Source organism: Macaca fascicularis, chromosome 15 (genome assembly GCF_037993035.2).
Source record: "Macaca fascicularis isolate 582-1 chromosome 15, T2T-MFA8v1.1".
Classification (NCBI taxonomy): domain Eukaryota; kingdom Metazoa; phylum Chordata; class Mammalia; order Primates; family Cercopithecidae; genus Macaca; species Macaca fascicularis.
The window spans coordinates 83,018,900-83,035,081 of NC_088389.1; the positions used below are offsets into that span (position 1 = coordinate 83,018,900).

At 31.3% G+C, this 16,182-nt stretch overlaps 1 protein-coding gene across 6 annotated transcripts in view; it reads right to left on the minus strand.

The window, feature by feature from the left end:
• Nucleotides 1-16,182, minus strand: part of CCDC171 (coiled-coil domain containing 171) — a 383,549-nt gene that overhangs the window by 116,027 nt on the left and 251,340 nt on the right. For all 6 annotated transcript variants that reach the window (XM_074017436.1, XM_005581679.5, XM_045373284.3 and 3 more), the window contains 2 exons: nt 9,625-9,770; nt 7,516-7,570 (listed from right to left, as the gene is read on the minus strand). In XM_074017436.1, coding sequence (XP_073873537.1) covers nt 7,516-7,570; nt 9,625-9,770 — 201 coding nt within the window. The remainder of the gene's footprint in view (nt 1-7,515; nt 7,571-9,624; nt 9,771-16,182) is intronic.

Consider the following 16,182-nt stretch of genomic DNA (forward strand, 5'->3'; position numbering starts at 1 on the left):
TAAGTGAAACAAACCATTCACAGAACAAATACTACATAATTCCATTTATATGACGTACCTAAAATAGTCAAACTCATGGAAAAGGAGAGTAGAACGGTGGTTACCAGGGGTTGGGGTCGGGGAGGGCAAAGTGGAGAGTTGTTAATGAATAGGTATAAAGCTTCAGTTATGCAAGATGGGTAAGTTCTGAAAGTCTGCTTTATAACACTGTACCTGTGGTTAACAATATTGTATTGCATAGTAAATATCCATTAAAAGGCTAGATCTTAGACTAACTGTTCTTACCACAATAAAATTAAAATTTTTTCTAATGAAGGAGAAACTAAGACATTTCAAGACAAACAAAAGCTAAGGGAATTCGCCACTAGATCTGCCCAATAAGAAATGCTAAAGGGAGTCCTGAAATGAAAGGATACTAGACAGTAACTCAAATTCACATGAAAAAATAAGGAACGCCAGCAAAGGTAACCATGTAGGGAAATATAAAAGTCAGTATTAATGTATGTTTGGTTTGTAACTCCTCTTTTTCTTCTATAGATTTAAAAGACAGCTATATAAAACAACCATTATAAACTATGTTGATGGGCACACAATATATAAGGATGTAATTTGTAACAATATGAAGAGAAAGGATGAAGCTATATAAAAGCAAAATTTTTAAACATAATTGGTACTACGTTGGCATTAATTCAAACAAGACTGTTTTGAATTAAGATGTTAATTGTAATCACCAAGGGTAACACTAAGAAAACAACTAAACATGTATAGTAAAATAAAAGAGAAGGGAATTTAAAAAAATGGTATACTACCAAAGATCTATGTAACGCAGACAAGAAGGACTAGTAGAGGAACTGAGGAACAAAACAGATATAATACATGTAAATAAAATGGCAGAAGTCCTTCCTTATCATGATTATGTTAAATGTAAATTGATTTAAATATCCAATTGAAAGTCAGGAGTTAGCAAAATGAATGTTTTTCAAAACGTGATTCATTTGACACTGTCTATAATAGATTCATCTTAGATACAAAGACACAAATAGGTTAAAAGTGAAAAGACAGAAAAAGCCCACGCCAACAGTAACCAAGCGAGCTGGAGCGCCTCCACTAATATCAGACAAAAGACTTTAAGATCAAAATTATTGCAAGAAACAAAGACATCATATAATGATAAAAGAGTCAATCCATCAAGAAGATACAACAATTTCCACATAATCTCAAAATATATGAAGCAAAACTGACCGAATTGAAGAGGAAAAAGAGTTCAACAATAACATTTGGAGACTTTGACATCACGCTTTCACTAATGAATAGGACACCCAGACAAAAAACAATCAAGGATTTAGAAGACTTGAACATCATAAACCAACTACACATAACAGACATATGTAGAACACTCTACCTAACAAAAGAATACATATTCTTTTAAAATGCACATTTAACATTCAGCAAGACAGACCATATTCTGGACCATACAACAAACTTTAACAAACTTAAAAAGAATAGAAATAAAACAAAGTATTTAAACCATATAAAATTAAATCATAATTCAATAGCAAAAAAAAGGTGTGGAAAATTTCCAAATATTCAGAAATTTATCAGCTCACTCTTAAATAATAAGTCAATGAAGAAATCATAGAAATTAGAAAATACTTTGAAATAGATGAATATAAAAAAATAATAAAACAAAACTTCTGAGATGCAGTGTAAGCTGCATCAGACAGAAATCTATAGCTGTAAATGTCTACATTAAAAAAGAAGAAAGATCTCAAATCAATAACTTAACCTTCCAGCTTGGAGCAAGTAAAAGAGAGACAGAGAGCACAAACTAAACCCAAAGCAAACAGAAGGAAGAAATAATAATGTTCTAGAGTAGAGATAATACAAAATAGAGAACAGAAAAACCATGGAGCAAATCAAGGAAACCAAAAGTTGAACCCTTAAGAAGACAAATAATATTGACAAACCTTACCTAGACTAACCAAGGGAAAAGTTACTAAATTACTAAAATCAGAAATATAAATGGGGACATTACTAATAACCTTACAGAAATAAAAACAATAATAAGATAATGAGCAATTGGATATCAAGTCAGATAACTTAGATAAAACAAACCAATTCCTAGAAACACACAAACTACCAAAACTGACTGAAAAAGAAATAGAAAATATGAGTAGATCTATAACAAGAAAAGAATGAATCAGTATCAAAAACTTCCAGATAAGAAAAGTTCAGGCCCAGAAAGTTTCACTGGTGAATTCTGCCAAATGTTTAAAGAATTAACACCAATCTCTCAAATTCTTGAAAAAAAATGAAGAGAAGGGAGCATTTCCTAACCTATTCTGAGGTATTACTTTGTCCTAAAGCCTGACAAAGATATCACAAAAGAAAACTACAGACCAATATGTCCTATGAATTTAGATGCAATAACCCTTAAAAAAAAAAACAAAAAACCTAGCAAACCAAACCTAGCAGCATATTCAAAAGATCATACACCATAACCAAGTGAGGTTTATCCCAGGAACACAATGGTGTTCAACATACATAAATCATGCTAGGTAGTACAAAACATCAGTAGGATGAAGGAAGGCAGGCACAACATGATCATCTCAACTGATGCAGAAAAAGAAAAGCATTTGATAAAACTCAACGTCTTTTCATGATAAAAAAAAAAAACACTCAAAAAACTAGGAACGGAAGAGCACTTTCTCAAACTGATAAAGGGGATCTATGAAAAAACCCACAGCTAATATCATGCTCAATGGTGTAAGACCAAAAACTTTCCCCTTAAGATTAAGAAGAAAACAAAGGTGTCTGCTCTCAACATGTCTATTCAACACCATACTGGATGTTCCAGTCAGATAATTAGATAAGGAAAAGAAACTAAAGGCATCCAAATTAGAAAGAACTAAGTAAAACTATATTCACAGATAACACAATCTTACATGTAGAAAATCCTACAGAAGCTATACATGCACACAAAAACTACTAGAGTTAATAAATTCAGCAGTTTTTTAGGAGACAAGATGAACACATAAAAGATAAACATACAAAAATCAGTTGTACTTCTGCACACCAGCAATTAAGAATAAAAAATTAGACTTAAGAAAACAGTTCCATTTAAAATAGCATTGCAAATTATAAAATAAAGAATAAACTTAACCAAGAAGATGCATAACTTGTACACTGAAAACCACTAAACACTGTTGAGAGAAATTAAAGAAGATCTAAGTAAGTAGAAAGGCATTCTCTGTTCATGAATTGCAAGACTTAATATTGTTAAGATGACAATACTCCCCAAATTGATTTATAAATTCACCATAGCAGCTTTCAAAATTCCATTGCCTTCTTCTGCAGAAATGGACAAGCTGATCCCAAAATTCACATGGAACTGTATGAGAGAACTTGAATAGTCAAAACAATCTTGAGACCTCAAAATCTCACATTTCTCAATTTCAAAACTTAATAGAAAACACAGTCATCAAAACTCGTGGTACTGATATGAAGAGAGACATACAATTCAATGGAATAGAATTGAGAGTCCAGAAATAAACCTATACATCTATAGTCAACTGATTTTCAAGAGGAATATGAATGATTCAACATGATCATTCAATGGGAAAAGAACAGTCTTTTCAACAAATAGTGCTGGAATAATGGGACTGCCATATAAAAGAATGAAGTAGGGCCTTTACATGATAGAATATATAAAATCAATTTTATATAGACTAAAGACCTAAATGTAAGAGCTAAAACTATACAATTCTTAGAATAAAACACAGGGGAAAGCTTCATGACTTTGCATTTGGACATGGATTCTTAGATATGCCAAACACACAAGCAGCAGCAAGAAAAAAAAATTAGATTTCATCAAATTGTAAAACTTCTGTTCACCAAAGGACACTATCTAAATATAAGGTAAAAAGACAACCTACATGATGGGAGAAAATGTTTTCAAATCATATATATAACAAGATTCTAGTATCCAGAATATGCAAAGAACTCTTAAAACTCAACAACAAAAAGACAATCAACCCGATTTAAAAATGGGCAAAGGATGTGAGGAGACATTACTCCAAAGAAGACAAATAATCAATAATCACATGAAAACATGTTCAACATTGTTAGTCATTAGGAAAATGCAAATCAAAAACCACAGTGAGATACTATATAATAGCCACTAGGATGGCCATTAACAAAAATTGAAACTAACAAGTGTGAGCAAGGATGTGGAAAAATTAGAATGCTTCTCCATAATGGTGCAGATTTAAAAAGGTGCAGTCACTGTGGAAAACAGTTTTGTGGTTCCTCAAAAAGTTATCAAAGTATTGTTATATGATCCAGCAGTTCCACTGCTAGCTACATACCTAAGAGAAGTGAAAACAGACCTTCAAACAAAAATTTTTACACAAAATTTCACAACAGCATTCACTATTCATAATACCCAAGAAGAGGAAACAATCCAGTGTCCATCAGCTGATGAATGCCTAAACAAAATGTGGTATAACTATACAATGGCATATTATTCAGCCATAAAAGGGAATGATGTATCAATAAATGCCACAACATGAATGACCTTTGAATAAATTATGCTAAATGAAAGAAGCCAGACATCTAAAACTACATATTGTATTATTCCATTTACATGAAATGTCCAGAACAGGAAAATCCATAGAGACAGAAGGCAGGTCAGTGTTTGCCAGGATGTAGGGGAAAGGGATATAAGAAATAATTGCTTCTTGGGTACTGGGTTTCTTTTGGAGCGATGCAAATGTTCCAGAATTAGCTGTGATGGGTGTACATACTGAAAGCCACTGAACTGCGCACTTTAAAATGGTTAAGCTGGAGAGTTTTTTCAAAACAAGTTCAACAGTTTTGGATTTTCCAAAAAAATAAAAAGCAGCCAAAATTTCAACTCAAGAGAGAAGGGTGTGTTTTTAAAAATGCAACTCATGAAAAGTTATGATGATTTTGTTTCTTCTTGTTCTTATGTTTCTTATCTCCAATACCTTCAAATTGGCCCACCCAAAACAGTGTATTATAAAATTAAGTTCTGATCTACATTAAAAATGGGCATAAAAAAATATATCTAAATGAAATTAATATAAAACTTACATTTCTTTGGAAAAAAACTATGTTTTTTAACTGAAATGACTGACCTTCCTTATTAAATAGTTACCAGTCCCAAATGGAATTTTGAAAATAATATCTAACCAACTGTTCTGTGTAATACAGTTGTAGTATTTGAAAAGTTGAATGAAATGTGTTGCTTAAAAGCTAACAAGTATAAACCAAATGTAATTGTTTTTCCTAAAAACAAATATGTTCAGGTAAGTTCCTTAACATCCAAGAAAAGAAATGATGTCTGCAGGAAAACAAGTTCTTTCTTCTATTTGATTAGTGTCATATGTTACTATTAAAATTCAACTCAGTGGGTAAGACTTAGTTTTATTCTAGAATGAATGGTTCCAATCTTGAAAACACGTATGTTTAAAACAGTAAGAAATATAAATACTCATACTATTTTACTATGCACAGTAAACTTTGCTAAAGAGTTTGGATGTATCCATATTGATTTTTACCATCCTGTGAAAGAGCCTAGACCCTCCTTCCACACTACTCTTTCTTTCATCAAAGACAGCAAAATGCCAATGGAAAGTCCAAGGCAGCCACAAAAATAAACCTATTGAACTCTGGCATGAAGACAGGTGGGCGTGCATCTTCCTGAGACCTTCAGAGGACTCCCTGGGCCACCTCCTTATCACTCATTCATTCTCACTCATACCTCACAGAAAAGAGAATTATCTCCAATTATCTTTCCTAAGTTTTCACTTCAAGCTTGAAAAGTAATTGATAATTTTAAAACCACTATATTAATAGAATTTTCTAAAGACATAAATCAAAATAATTAACTACTAAATCTGAAGAGAGAAAAAGCCATAAAGCAAAAGTAAATCTACAATGGCTACAGACCAGCTTTACAGACCGCTTTCTTTCCGTATAACACAAAAATCAAAAGATGAACTACAACTGAAGAACTGTATGATTCTAATCATCCTGTTGCAATCAGTCTTTATCATATTTAAATGATATATTTTACCATTTTCATAAGAAAAGAAGAAGGTACAACATTTACATTTCACGTTGGTGATGGTTTTTCCCTGATGTCAAAGTTCATTCCCCAAGTTAGCTGCTGTCTAACTTTTTTTTCCTCCAACTGGGATGATGAAAAAACCAACTGGATTTCAAAGTCAACATTAACTATATAAAAGGGTGTGCCATGTATATGACGTAATTGACTCTTCTATGTACCAAGTTCAAAAAAAATACCACAGATGTCTCTTTCACTGCAAATTTAAATTACAGATTTGTGGCACATATAAATTCAATGTGACTGTATTTAGACTACACTGACTAGCTCAACTTTTTTAAATGGGAAGGGGGAGAAATCATAGTTTCAAAGAAGCTTAGGAAATAGCACTCAGATAATTTTTCTTTTCCAAAATACTTTTGTTGACATGAAATAATGCTGGTCACTTTCAAAATAGAAAAGAATACAGGGGCCCGTTGTTTTTAAAATGTTAAAATGCATTAACTATTAGTTTGCTAATTTTTATTTAATATGCCCTTCAAAAAGTTAGTTTTAGGGTATTTTAAGTGACTTATAAAATGATATTATATAAAAAACTGATTTACAAGGTTATTCTAAATATGATTCATTCATAAACTCCATGTATCTTTAAAGTACTTAATGTTTGCATTTCCAATAATTTGCCTATCAGACAGTAGCAGAAACACATAAATAATGTTTCTCTGCTTTTGAATGATGAAATAATGAACATATCTTTCAGTGCAGAGTGGAGTGCTAACAAAACACATGGTCAGTAAATATATTATGTTTTTACAAATATCATAATACTTTTATTATGCTGTTCATCACTGCAAATTAACACTCAGAGTTTATCATACAGGAGTAATCAAATTTGAAAACAATAGAATATATTAAATAATTAAATTTCTACTTTAAGAATATATTCTTACAAGTAAGAAAGAAAATTTCAATTTGAATAACATTACTACCTAGTTTACATATATGAGTATTACTAAATAAAATACATGTTTCTCTCCATACATATATATATACATATATAGGACTGTTGGTTTAAGAGTGGTAAGAGGTTAGACAGTGTGGTCAAACATTTTATCATTATGAGACATATAAGAATCTTAATGACCTCTGCTTTGTTCAGCAAAGACCGCAAATAATTCCAAGTACAATTACACCAGTTTGGGGAAACCACTATTTTCATAGTCTTATTAAATATATAAAGTGAATTCTGAAAAAAGCATGCAATATAGCACTATGTAATGGAAATTTCCAGTCATCTGCATAGCATCTTTTTGTTAATTTATTTTTTTAAGTTACAAAATGAATTAAAGAACTTTGTGGCTAATAAAAATAATGACTAGGTGTCATGATACAAATTGAACAATATTAAAGAAAAATTACAGTACCTTGTGAAGTGTATTTTCTATTGCTCTCATGTGATTTGCAACACATTCTTTGTCTCTAGAAAAAATAAAAGAAAGATTAAGTGTTAGTAAAACTCAAACCTTACTACAACTGTTACACATTTTAGTATAAGTCACTAGTATTAAAAAATAAGGGTCTGATATCATTGTTCTCCTTTTATTTTTTTTATTTATTTTACCTTTTTAAATTTCGATTTTTAATTCATTGTCCTCCTTTTAAATGTACAAAAACTAACCACATTCACTGATATATTTCCACATTTAACACATATCTTAAATTTTGTTACCTGTCCTAAATCGGGGTAGGGGAGAGTAAAAAGGTAAAAAAGTGAAAAACAAAGAAAAAAAATTACAATTACATTATTGATCATTTAAAAAGTGCTGTAAATGGTAAAACTTCATTCTTCTATTTCTAATGAAAAAGACTTTAAAAATCTTAGTGATGGGGATATATAATAAATGACCATACTATGCAAAATAGTATTTTCCTTTCTACACAGTCTTTTTATGCTATAATAATTACACAGAAAACTCCTCCGTGACTTGTCTAGGAATATGCAAAGTTACTAGTTTCTCCTATCAGCCTAGTATATTGAATTTAGCCTTCATAATGAAATAAAAAGTTTGAATGAAAATACTGAAGATAAAAATCTAATTGTATATTGAAATTGAAAACTGTAAATAATGTATTAGTTCTCCAGATTTCAAATTAGCTTTCTTTAGTTTTATAAAAACATGTGCCCATGGTCACAGATCATAGACATGTCAAAATACTGAAGTAGCAGCCCTGTTTTGAAAATACAATTTGAATCTGGAGGTTTTATTAGCCTATTTTCATTCATCTCAGAATTTTCTCAGTGCTATAAGACTTACTGGAAATTACCTGGGCTAAGCCTCTCATTTGACATGATGAAACTGGGAGTGAACAATAACAAAAAAACTGATTCAGTCAAACTTATATTTTAAAAAATGACAAAAACATACACCTTATATGGTGGTGCATCATTATATTGCTTAACAATTTCCCAAAAACCTCTCAGTGGTTATTCAAATATGCCAATATTTTGGCCTTGTGTCAATTCATGTTTTCATTATGTTTGAGCAATGTCACAAACCCAGTGGCAAAGCTTATGAATATCTGAAGATTGTGGATTCCTCGTTCAGTGATTTATACACATTCTGTAGTTTACAGACTACATTCATATTTGATGATATTTTATGCTTAAGAGTTTCTCTCAAAAAATATTTAATAAACATATATTTTTGCAAGTAAAGAAATTCAGAATTCTAAAGTTAGAAAACACTGAGTTTATCAAAATTAGATGTTTCTTTATTCCTTGAAAATAGATTTTCTTTAAGCCACGCTGTTGCACAAAGAACTGTCTTAAAGTATTCCATGAAATTTGATATGAGGAACAAATAAAAATGCCCAAGAGAACTGTTCAATGTGAACTTCATAATGTATGTCAACTTGATTACCTGGTTTCAAAAAAAAAGGAAAGACATTTTCATCACATTTACATAGTGGTCTACTCTGAAAACTGTATGTTTTTCTACTTAAAATATTAGAATATACAGCTATAAAAATTAAATGAGTTTTCATGATCAATGTTTTATTGTATTTTTTAAATGCTATGATACATATGCTGATTGTATGCTAACATTTCTTTATGGAAATATTACTTGCAATATTAGTATATAATAATATATGCAGAGCAAACTTTCAGAGAGAGTGAGGCAGAAGAGAATAGGAATGTATAACAGAAGATACTATGAAAAACTTATAAATAGAGTCTTACATTTCACATTAATAAAACATAGTTTCTAACACGTAACACTACAACGGAGCCCAAAATAAGCATAATTAGAGGTTTTATAGAAGCTTATACTTTTCTGAGGTTTCTCAATAAAATATACATTTAGTATGTTAAGAGTTTTTCTTTTTTGAGGATATATCAGAGAATTTCAAAGAAAGACAGCTGTACTTTTGTTTTCTAACACTGTATTATCCAGGGCTAAAACCCGGAGCATGAAAGTAAGAATTGATCTTTTGTCTGTTTTAAGTGATCTCCCCAAGGTCCAAATGCTCACTTGGCTGCCATGCGGAGGGCACTCTCTGCATCATGGATGTTCTCCTCTAGTCGACGCTTGTCCTGCTCCAGCTGGGTAAGATGTCTATTGAGCTGACGCAGAGATTGATCTTTTCTTCTCAGCTCCATCTTTGCCTCGGAGAGACTCTGCAAGCAGACAGAAAACAGAGTTACTTGTCAGCCCTGATAATTAACTTCAATTTATGCCATAGGCTATTAAACAAAGAAGAATACAGACTGACTGAGAAGTAGACTTGGGTCATTACACATCAAAGTTTAACAAATTTTCTGCAAAAATTTTATACACTTACTAATTAGAAATGATAGAACTGATAAGATTTTGGAAAATGTTTGGTTACAAAATACAGTTCCATTTTATTTTTTAAAATACTGCAAGGCAAATAAATTGTATTCTTACTAAAAATAATCTGATTATAAAAATCTCAAGTTGTACTTTCTTTTAATGATGAAAAAATAAAGTTTTCAGGGTAGAAAGCACATGAAATTTAGAGTCAATTTTATTCTAAATAGAACTAGAGTTAAGAACTATCATATGCCCAAACTATGCATGTGATTGAGAAAATGATAGATCAGGATATCTATAAGAAAATGGTAAACCCAAGATGAAACAGTACCACCACTGTCTTTATAAATACATAGTTAGGTGGCTACAGACATTTCAGCAAACAAACAAATTGGACTCCAAAATAAAATTCACTTGCTTCCCAGTAAATAACTCTTACATCAAGGATCGCAACACAAATAGGATCAACATGTTTTAACTAATAAAGTTATAAATAACACTTGCATTCAGAATTATTTGTGTTCTATAAATATTTTCTTAGTCACAGAAGTACAAAATCTGTTGATTTATATTTGCTATCTACTTTAATTTGAAATATTTACTTAGCGCAAAAATTTCAAGATGCAATTGCGCAACTTTATATTGCAGGCTTAGAATCAGAAGCTCACAATTGAGTGAAGTATTTTCTAGATCTCACTTAAAATTCTAGGATGCAAAATAGTACCAGGATCAGAGGATCACTTAACTCTAAAAATCTTCTTACTCCTTTGCCTAAAACATTTCTAGAGTAACCTTATCAAACAGTTTTTGATTAAATTTGTTGGATGGTGAGCTAAATAATTGACTGCATACACATAATTTTTTCTTCTTGCTCAGTTTAGCCACACATTAACACCCACACTGTGCTTCAAAAACCTAGTAAAGAATAAACAAAAATATTATAATTTCATGTGTAAAACTCTTCTAACAGTATTCTTTCAGTGCATTCACAATGGGTAGTATTAAAAAAATGAATAGTATAAAAACTTAAGCTGTGTACATGCTAAACCAATCAATTCCCTCTAACTGCTGGTGAATTGAAAGCCATCATCAGTCAAACCAGGTATTTTAAAACATTAAAAGTTTTAAAATTCACTTTTCAAATAGTCAAGTTACTGTCAAACAAATATAAATCAAAAAATTAAACAAACTATGACCACTTATGAGACATTGTATTTTGTTTTAAATCTTCACTATTAACAGATCTTCACACACGTTGCACCACAGAAATAGTCACTGATTCAAACCAACTTTAAAAACATGGCAAAGAATACATTTTTAAAACCACACTAAACCTACTAATTTTGCGCCAATGCTAAGATAAATGTACTAAAGCATCATGAACTTTCTTTATTTAAAAAAGTAAAATCCTTTTGAGTTCCTTTTAAAGTCAGCATTTCTGACATCTTTCAAGCAACAAAAAAAAACAATTTTTCAAATATGAAGATCAAACTAATGGTCCACCACCAGTTATGGATAAAGCTTGAATTCTTCCAACAAAAACAATACACTTGTGCCAATCCATTCAAATTCTTCTGCTCAGTAACTCTTATGACTAGAGGTGCATATTTGTGAGGGGACTATCCAGCATTCAGTATATTATCTCTAACCTTAACCAGACTGAAGCTTGCTGATCCAATCTGAGGGAATCCATGACTTTGAAACCCACACTTGACTTTTCAACCATCCTATCATATCCTTTCAAAGAACATATAACTCATAACATTAGAATTTCTACTACATAGCTAAATCTTCTCGTTTCCATTCTTTCATTTTCATGTCTCAGGGGCAAATGACAGGAGTCACCAAACTCTTCTAAAGCTTACACTATTTCAAGGGCATAGAAAAGAAACAAAAAGTGGTATAAACAAAGTGATATAATTCACACTTCCTTGAGTATGAAAACAAAAAGATAATATAGTTTTTTGGAAAAAAAGATCATAACTTACAGAATTCTCATTTGAAAAGAGGAGAATGACATCATGAAATACATCAGTGGGCCCTAAGATTGAGGGGGATGGGTATAAAACACCAAGACATAAACCACAATTCAAGAATATGTCTTTTCCCTAATACCTAACCTTTTTTAAATAACAAAAACAGAATATTTAAAAATCCTAACACTGAGCTTTAAAGAAAAATACATTTGAGTACATATATATGTACATATCACATATATATTTACAAATATATATCCATATATCACATATAATTTTAAATTCAGCTTTTCTTTTCTCCTGTTCAGATTGATCTAATTAAAACCCATGATAAACTTTATGGACTCTAATATTTCCAACTGAATGACTGAAACCAAGAGGGTGCGCCTCTAGGCAGCAAGGCAACAATGATAAGCAGCAGGTTAGCCACTAATTTCTCAACCAGGGTAGATTGTGAAAGTGTGATGTTCTGATATCCAAGAAACTGTTCAGGAGAGAATAGGATAAATCAAGTTTAATAACTCTGCTCCTAATTGTTCCCCCAATGCTCAACTCTAATTACTTGGAGAACTCTCCTGACTGTCACCTGATATTAAGTTGTTGGAGGCTGAGCCTGGAACAGCGAGATAATCAATAAACATTTAGTGGGGAGAAGAATGAAGATCCTGTTAAGCAGTGGGAACCTGCAGCACCCAAAGCCCTTCTGCTCATGAGAAAACCTATGGGACAGCCATAGTGATTGCAAAGCAATAATCCAAAGCACTGTTTTTAGGCCTTGAGGCCTTTAAGCAACAGTACATTTGAGGAAAAAAGGTTAACACGGTCACCCTAATTACAGCCCACTTTCACATACTTCATATATAAGTGAAGACAAGCCAATTAGGTAGAAAGGAAGATAAGGGAAGTTTTATTTGTATACTAATTAAACCCCTGATGAAATTAAAGGAAAAACATACAGCTCTGTAATTGTGTCTGAGAAAGGTCACTTCAGGTTCAGTTATCAGAACAGCACAGCCTTGAGATATTTCACTTAATCCACAATACAGCCCTCATTTTGTACTCAGGTCTTAATATTTACCAAGAAAAAAAATTCAAAGCCTGATATGAATTTATCTTTAAACAGTGTTGTGAACAATTTTAGCTGTTAGAAAGTTAAGGCTAGATATGATAACAAGAGTCTTTTAAAGAGCAGAAAAAAATATTCTACCTACACAAGAACCAATGTCAAAATATTATTTATCAAAGATTTTCAGTTTTCATTTTAAATCCAAAATGTTTTAAAGTGAATTTTTACAATGGTATTCCAAAATGACTGTATTTCAAAAGCTATTATATAATATCTTTATTGCATTTCTTTTTAGATAATGATGTCATTGCTTACCTTCATTTTCTCTGTTAAGGAAAAAAAACAATGCTTTCACTTAACTACTCCTATAAGAAAATACTAACATTTTATTGTTTCCCGAAATGATCATGAAAAGTTATTTACTATTAATAAAAGCTGGCAAGAAAAGTATGGATACAAAGGAAGTAGTCAAGTATAGGAAAAGCTTAGGAATAGAATACATGGTAGATGTGAAAATTAAATGACCCACACATTTTTTAAGTGTATTTTTTCTTATCCATAGTTTCTGAAGTTTCTATAATAAGCATGTGTTACTATTGAATAACAGCAAAAATTATTTTAAGTCAAACATAATTTTATATTTCTAAAGCTTCAAATGTTTATTAAGGTAATAATTTTTAATTAATTATAAAATAAATTGAAATTCTATTACTTCACACCTATGAAAACATTTTGTGCAATGAAAATTTTTTATAATAACAGCTTTATTGAGATATAATCCACATACTAAACAATTCACTCTTTTAAAGTGTACAATTCAGCACGTATTCATAGAGTTGTATAACTATCACCAATGGAGGTCTTTTTTGAAGTAAAATTCTTTAGGAAAAAAAAAACCTTATCAAAACAATGTGGCTATCTAAATACAGTCTCTCTCATTGTTTCAGCAAACTCTAGTTGAAAACTGCATAAGAGATACAAAGTGTATCATTCTGTTTAGAAATGGTTTTTGAAATAAAAAATTTATGAAATGAATTCCCTGAATTGGAATATTTAATTAATAAATGTGGTATAGTACAAACATTAAAGTTATCTTAAAGAGTATGCATATCTCTTCAACTAAGATTTCTGGATGCCAAGCGAATCACCCAACATAGTTCTTTCTCATAAGGGTACAGTATAGCAGTGCTTTAGACCATTAGGCCGCTAGGAAGACCAAGCCCCAGGGGATATTGCTTTTATAGATTTTCTTTTGTCTAATGGGAAATATCTTTGGATCTACATTCCTACACACTAAAAGCTAATGGCTTATTCAATTTGGTATAAAAAGTTAGCCATACAAAATGAAAGGAAAGACAACAACACAAGTGTTATAAGAACTAGGCTACATTTCCTGAGTCGGGGGAAAAAATAGAATATTTAAAGAAAAATAAACTTATTGCTGTCTGACTGTTTCTTTAAATAAACATCTCTAGATTACAATACATTTAGTTAAAAAGCTTAGTAAAATTAATGTTTAAAAAGGAAATAAGGCTATTTTCAGCCCTACTGTTACAATAACTAAAAAATTACATTAAAATAATTAATTACATAATTGCTAGGTGGATCAAACTGTACAGGTTGTCACAGAAACTATAAACATAAAATGATATAACACCCAAATTTACAAAAGGGCTGGGTAAGCAAGTTAGGAGTGAAACTAAAGAATAATATATTTTATAATAAAGCCCGAAAATCTGTAAGATAAAACAATTAGGGCCGGGCACGGTGGCTCATGCCTGTAATCCCAGCACTTTGGGAGGCTGAGGCAGGCAGATCACGAGGTCGGGAGATCGAGACCATCCTAGCTAACATGGTGAAATCCCGTCTCTACTAAAAATACAAAAAAAAATTAGCCAGGTGTGGTGGCAGGCACCTGTAGTCCCAGCTACTCTGGTGGCTAAGGCAGGAGAATGGTGTGAACCTGGGAGGTAGCGGAGCTTGCAGTGAGCAGAGATTGCGCCACTGCACTCCAGCCTGGGCAACAGAGTGGGACTCCATCTCAAATAAAAAAAGAAAAAAAACACAAAAAATTAGATAATTTACAATAAAAATACAATAATAAAAGATGTTGGTATATAGTACAGTTTATATTTGAATAAATTTCGATCTTCGTATCCTATATTTTATATGAGGAATTTAACTACAAAGTTACGTAATTTAAAGTAATCTTCCTTAGGGATACTATCTTTTATTGTTTTCTAGTAATAACTACACATAACGTAGGTGACATATTAATAAACTGAAGCGGAAGCTCAAATAACTTACCCACTTTCAGGGTTAAATAAATGGCAGTCCTAGTTAGAACTCACATGTCTAGTAAGACAACAGATGTTAAGGTATCCTATAAACGGTAAAAGACTACACAAATGTAAAAGGCATGGTTAATATAATAATCACACTTCTACATGTAATGTCATTACAGAGTGTTCTTTAAATCTCCACCTATATATGATAACTTATGAGGGTCTATACTATTTCTACCTCATTTATTTACTTACATATATACACACAAATATGTATAATTTTTAAAATTATTTTATCACACTTGAAAAAGATAAAAGGAAATTTTAACAAAGAAAAGTATAAAACACGTTACTTTTATAAATAGGCCATGTGACAGATGATTAACAACAAATGGGGCGAATGGGCAATGAAAACTCACCTTAAAAATTTCCAAGTATCCTATAAGATTTTGTTGTATAATGCCTCATGATTATCTGTACCTTATTCTCACATAGGCCTTTGAAAATGTCTTCCTAAATGGTGTCAATATAAAATAAAAAAGCTAATTCTTCCCAGTAAACTAACTGAAAGTGATCAATAATAAAATATGGAATAAAAAGGAACTTCACAAAAGTATTCAAAATATATTGAATGCTATTTGTTCTAAGCCTCACATATAAAGCACAAAACTCTTTGTGATAGACTAAACATACTAGGTAACAGTGAAGTAAGGTGGGAAAGAAATAGTTAAAACACATTTCAAATGACAAAAAAAAAGGAGGATAGTAAAGAGAACCACAAAAATCCTCTCAACTGGAAAATATACTCAGAAAAGTACAAAACAGACAAGTGGTAGCTAGATTTACTGTGACACACGGCATGTAAGCAGTAATGTGGCAGTAATGTTTTCTCAGAGTGTAAAGCAAACTGCATTTGGCTGCACTGCAG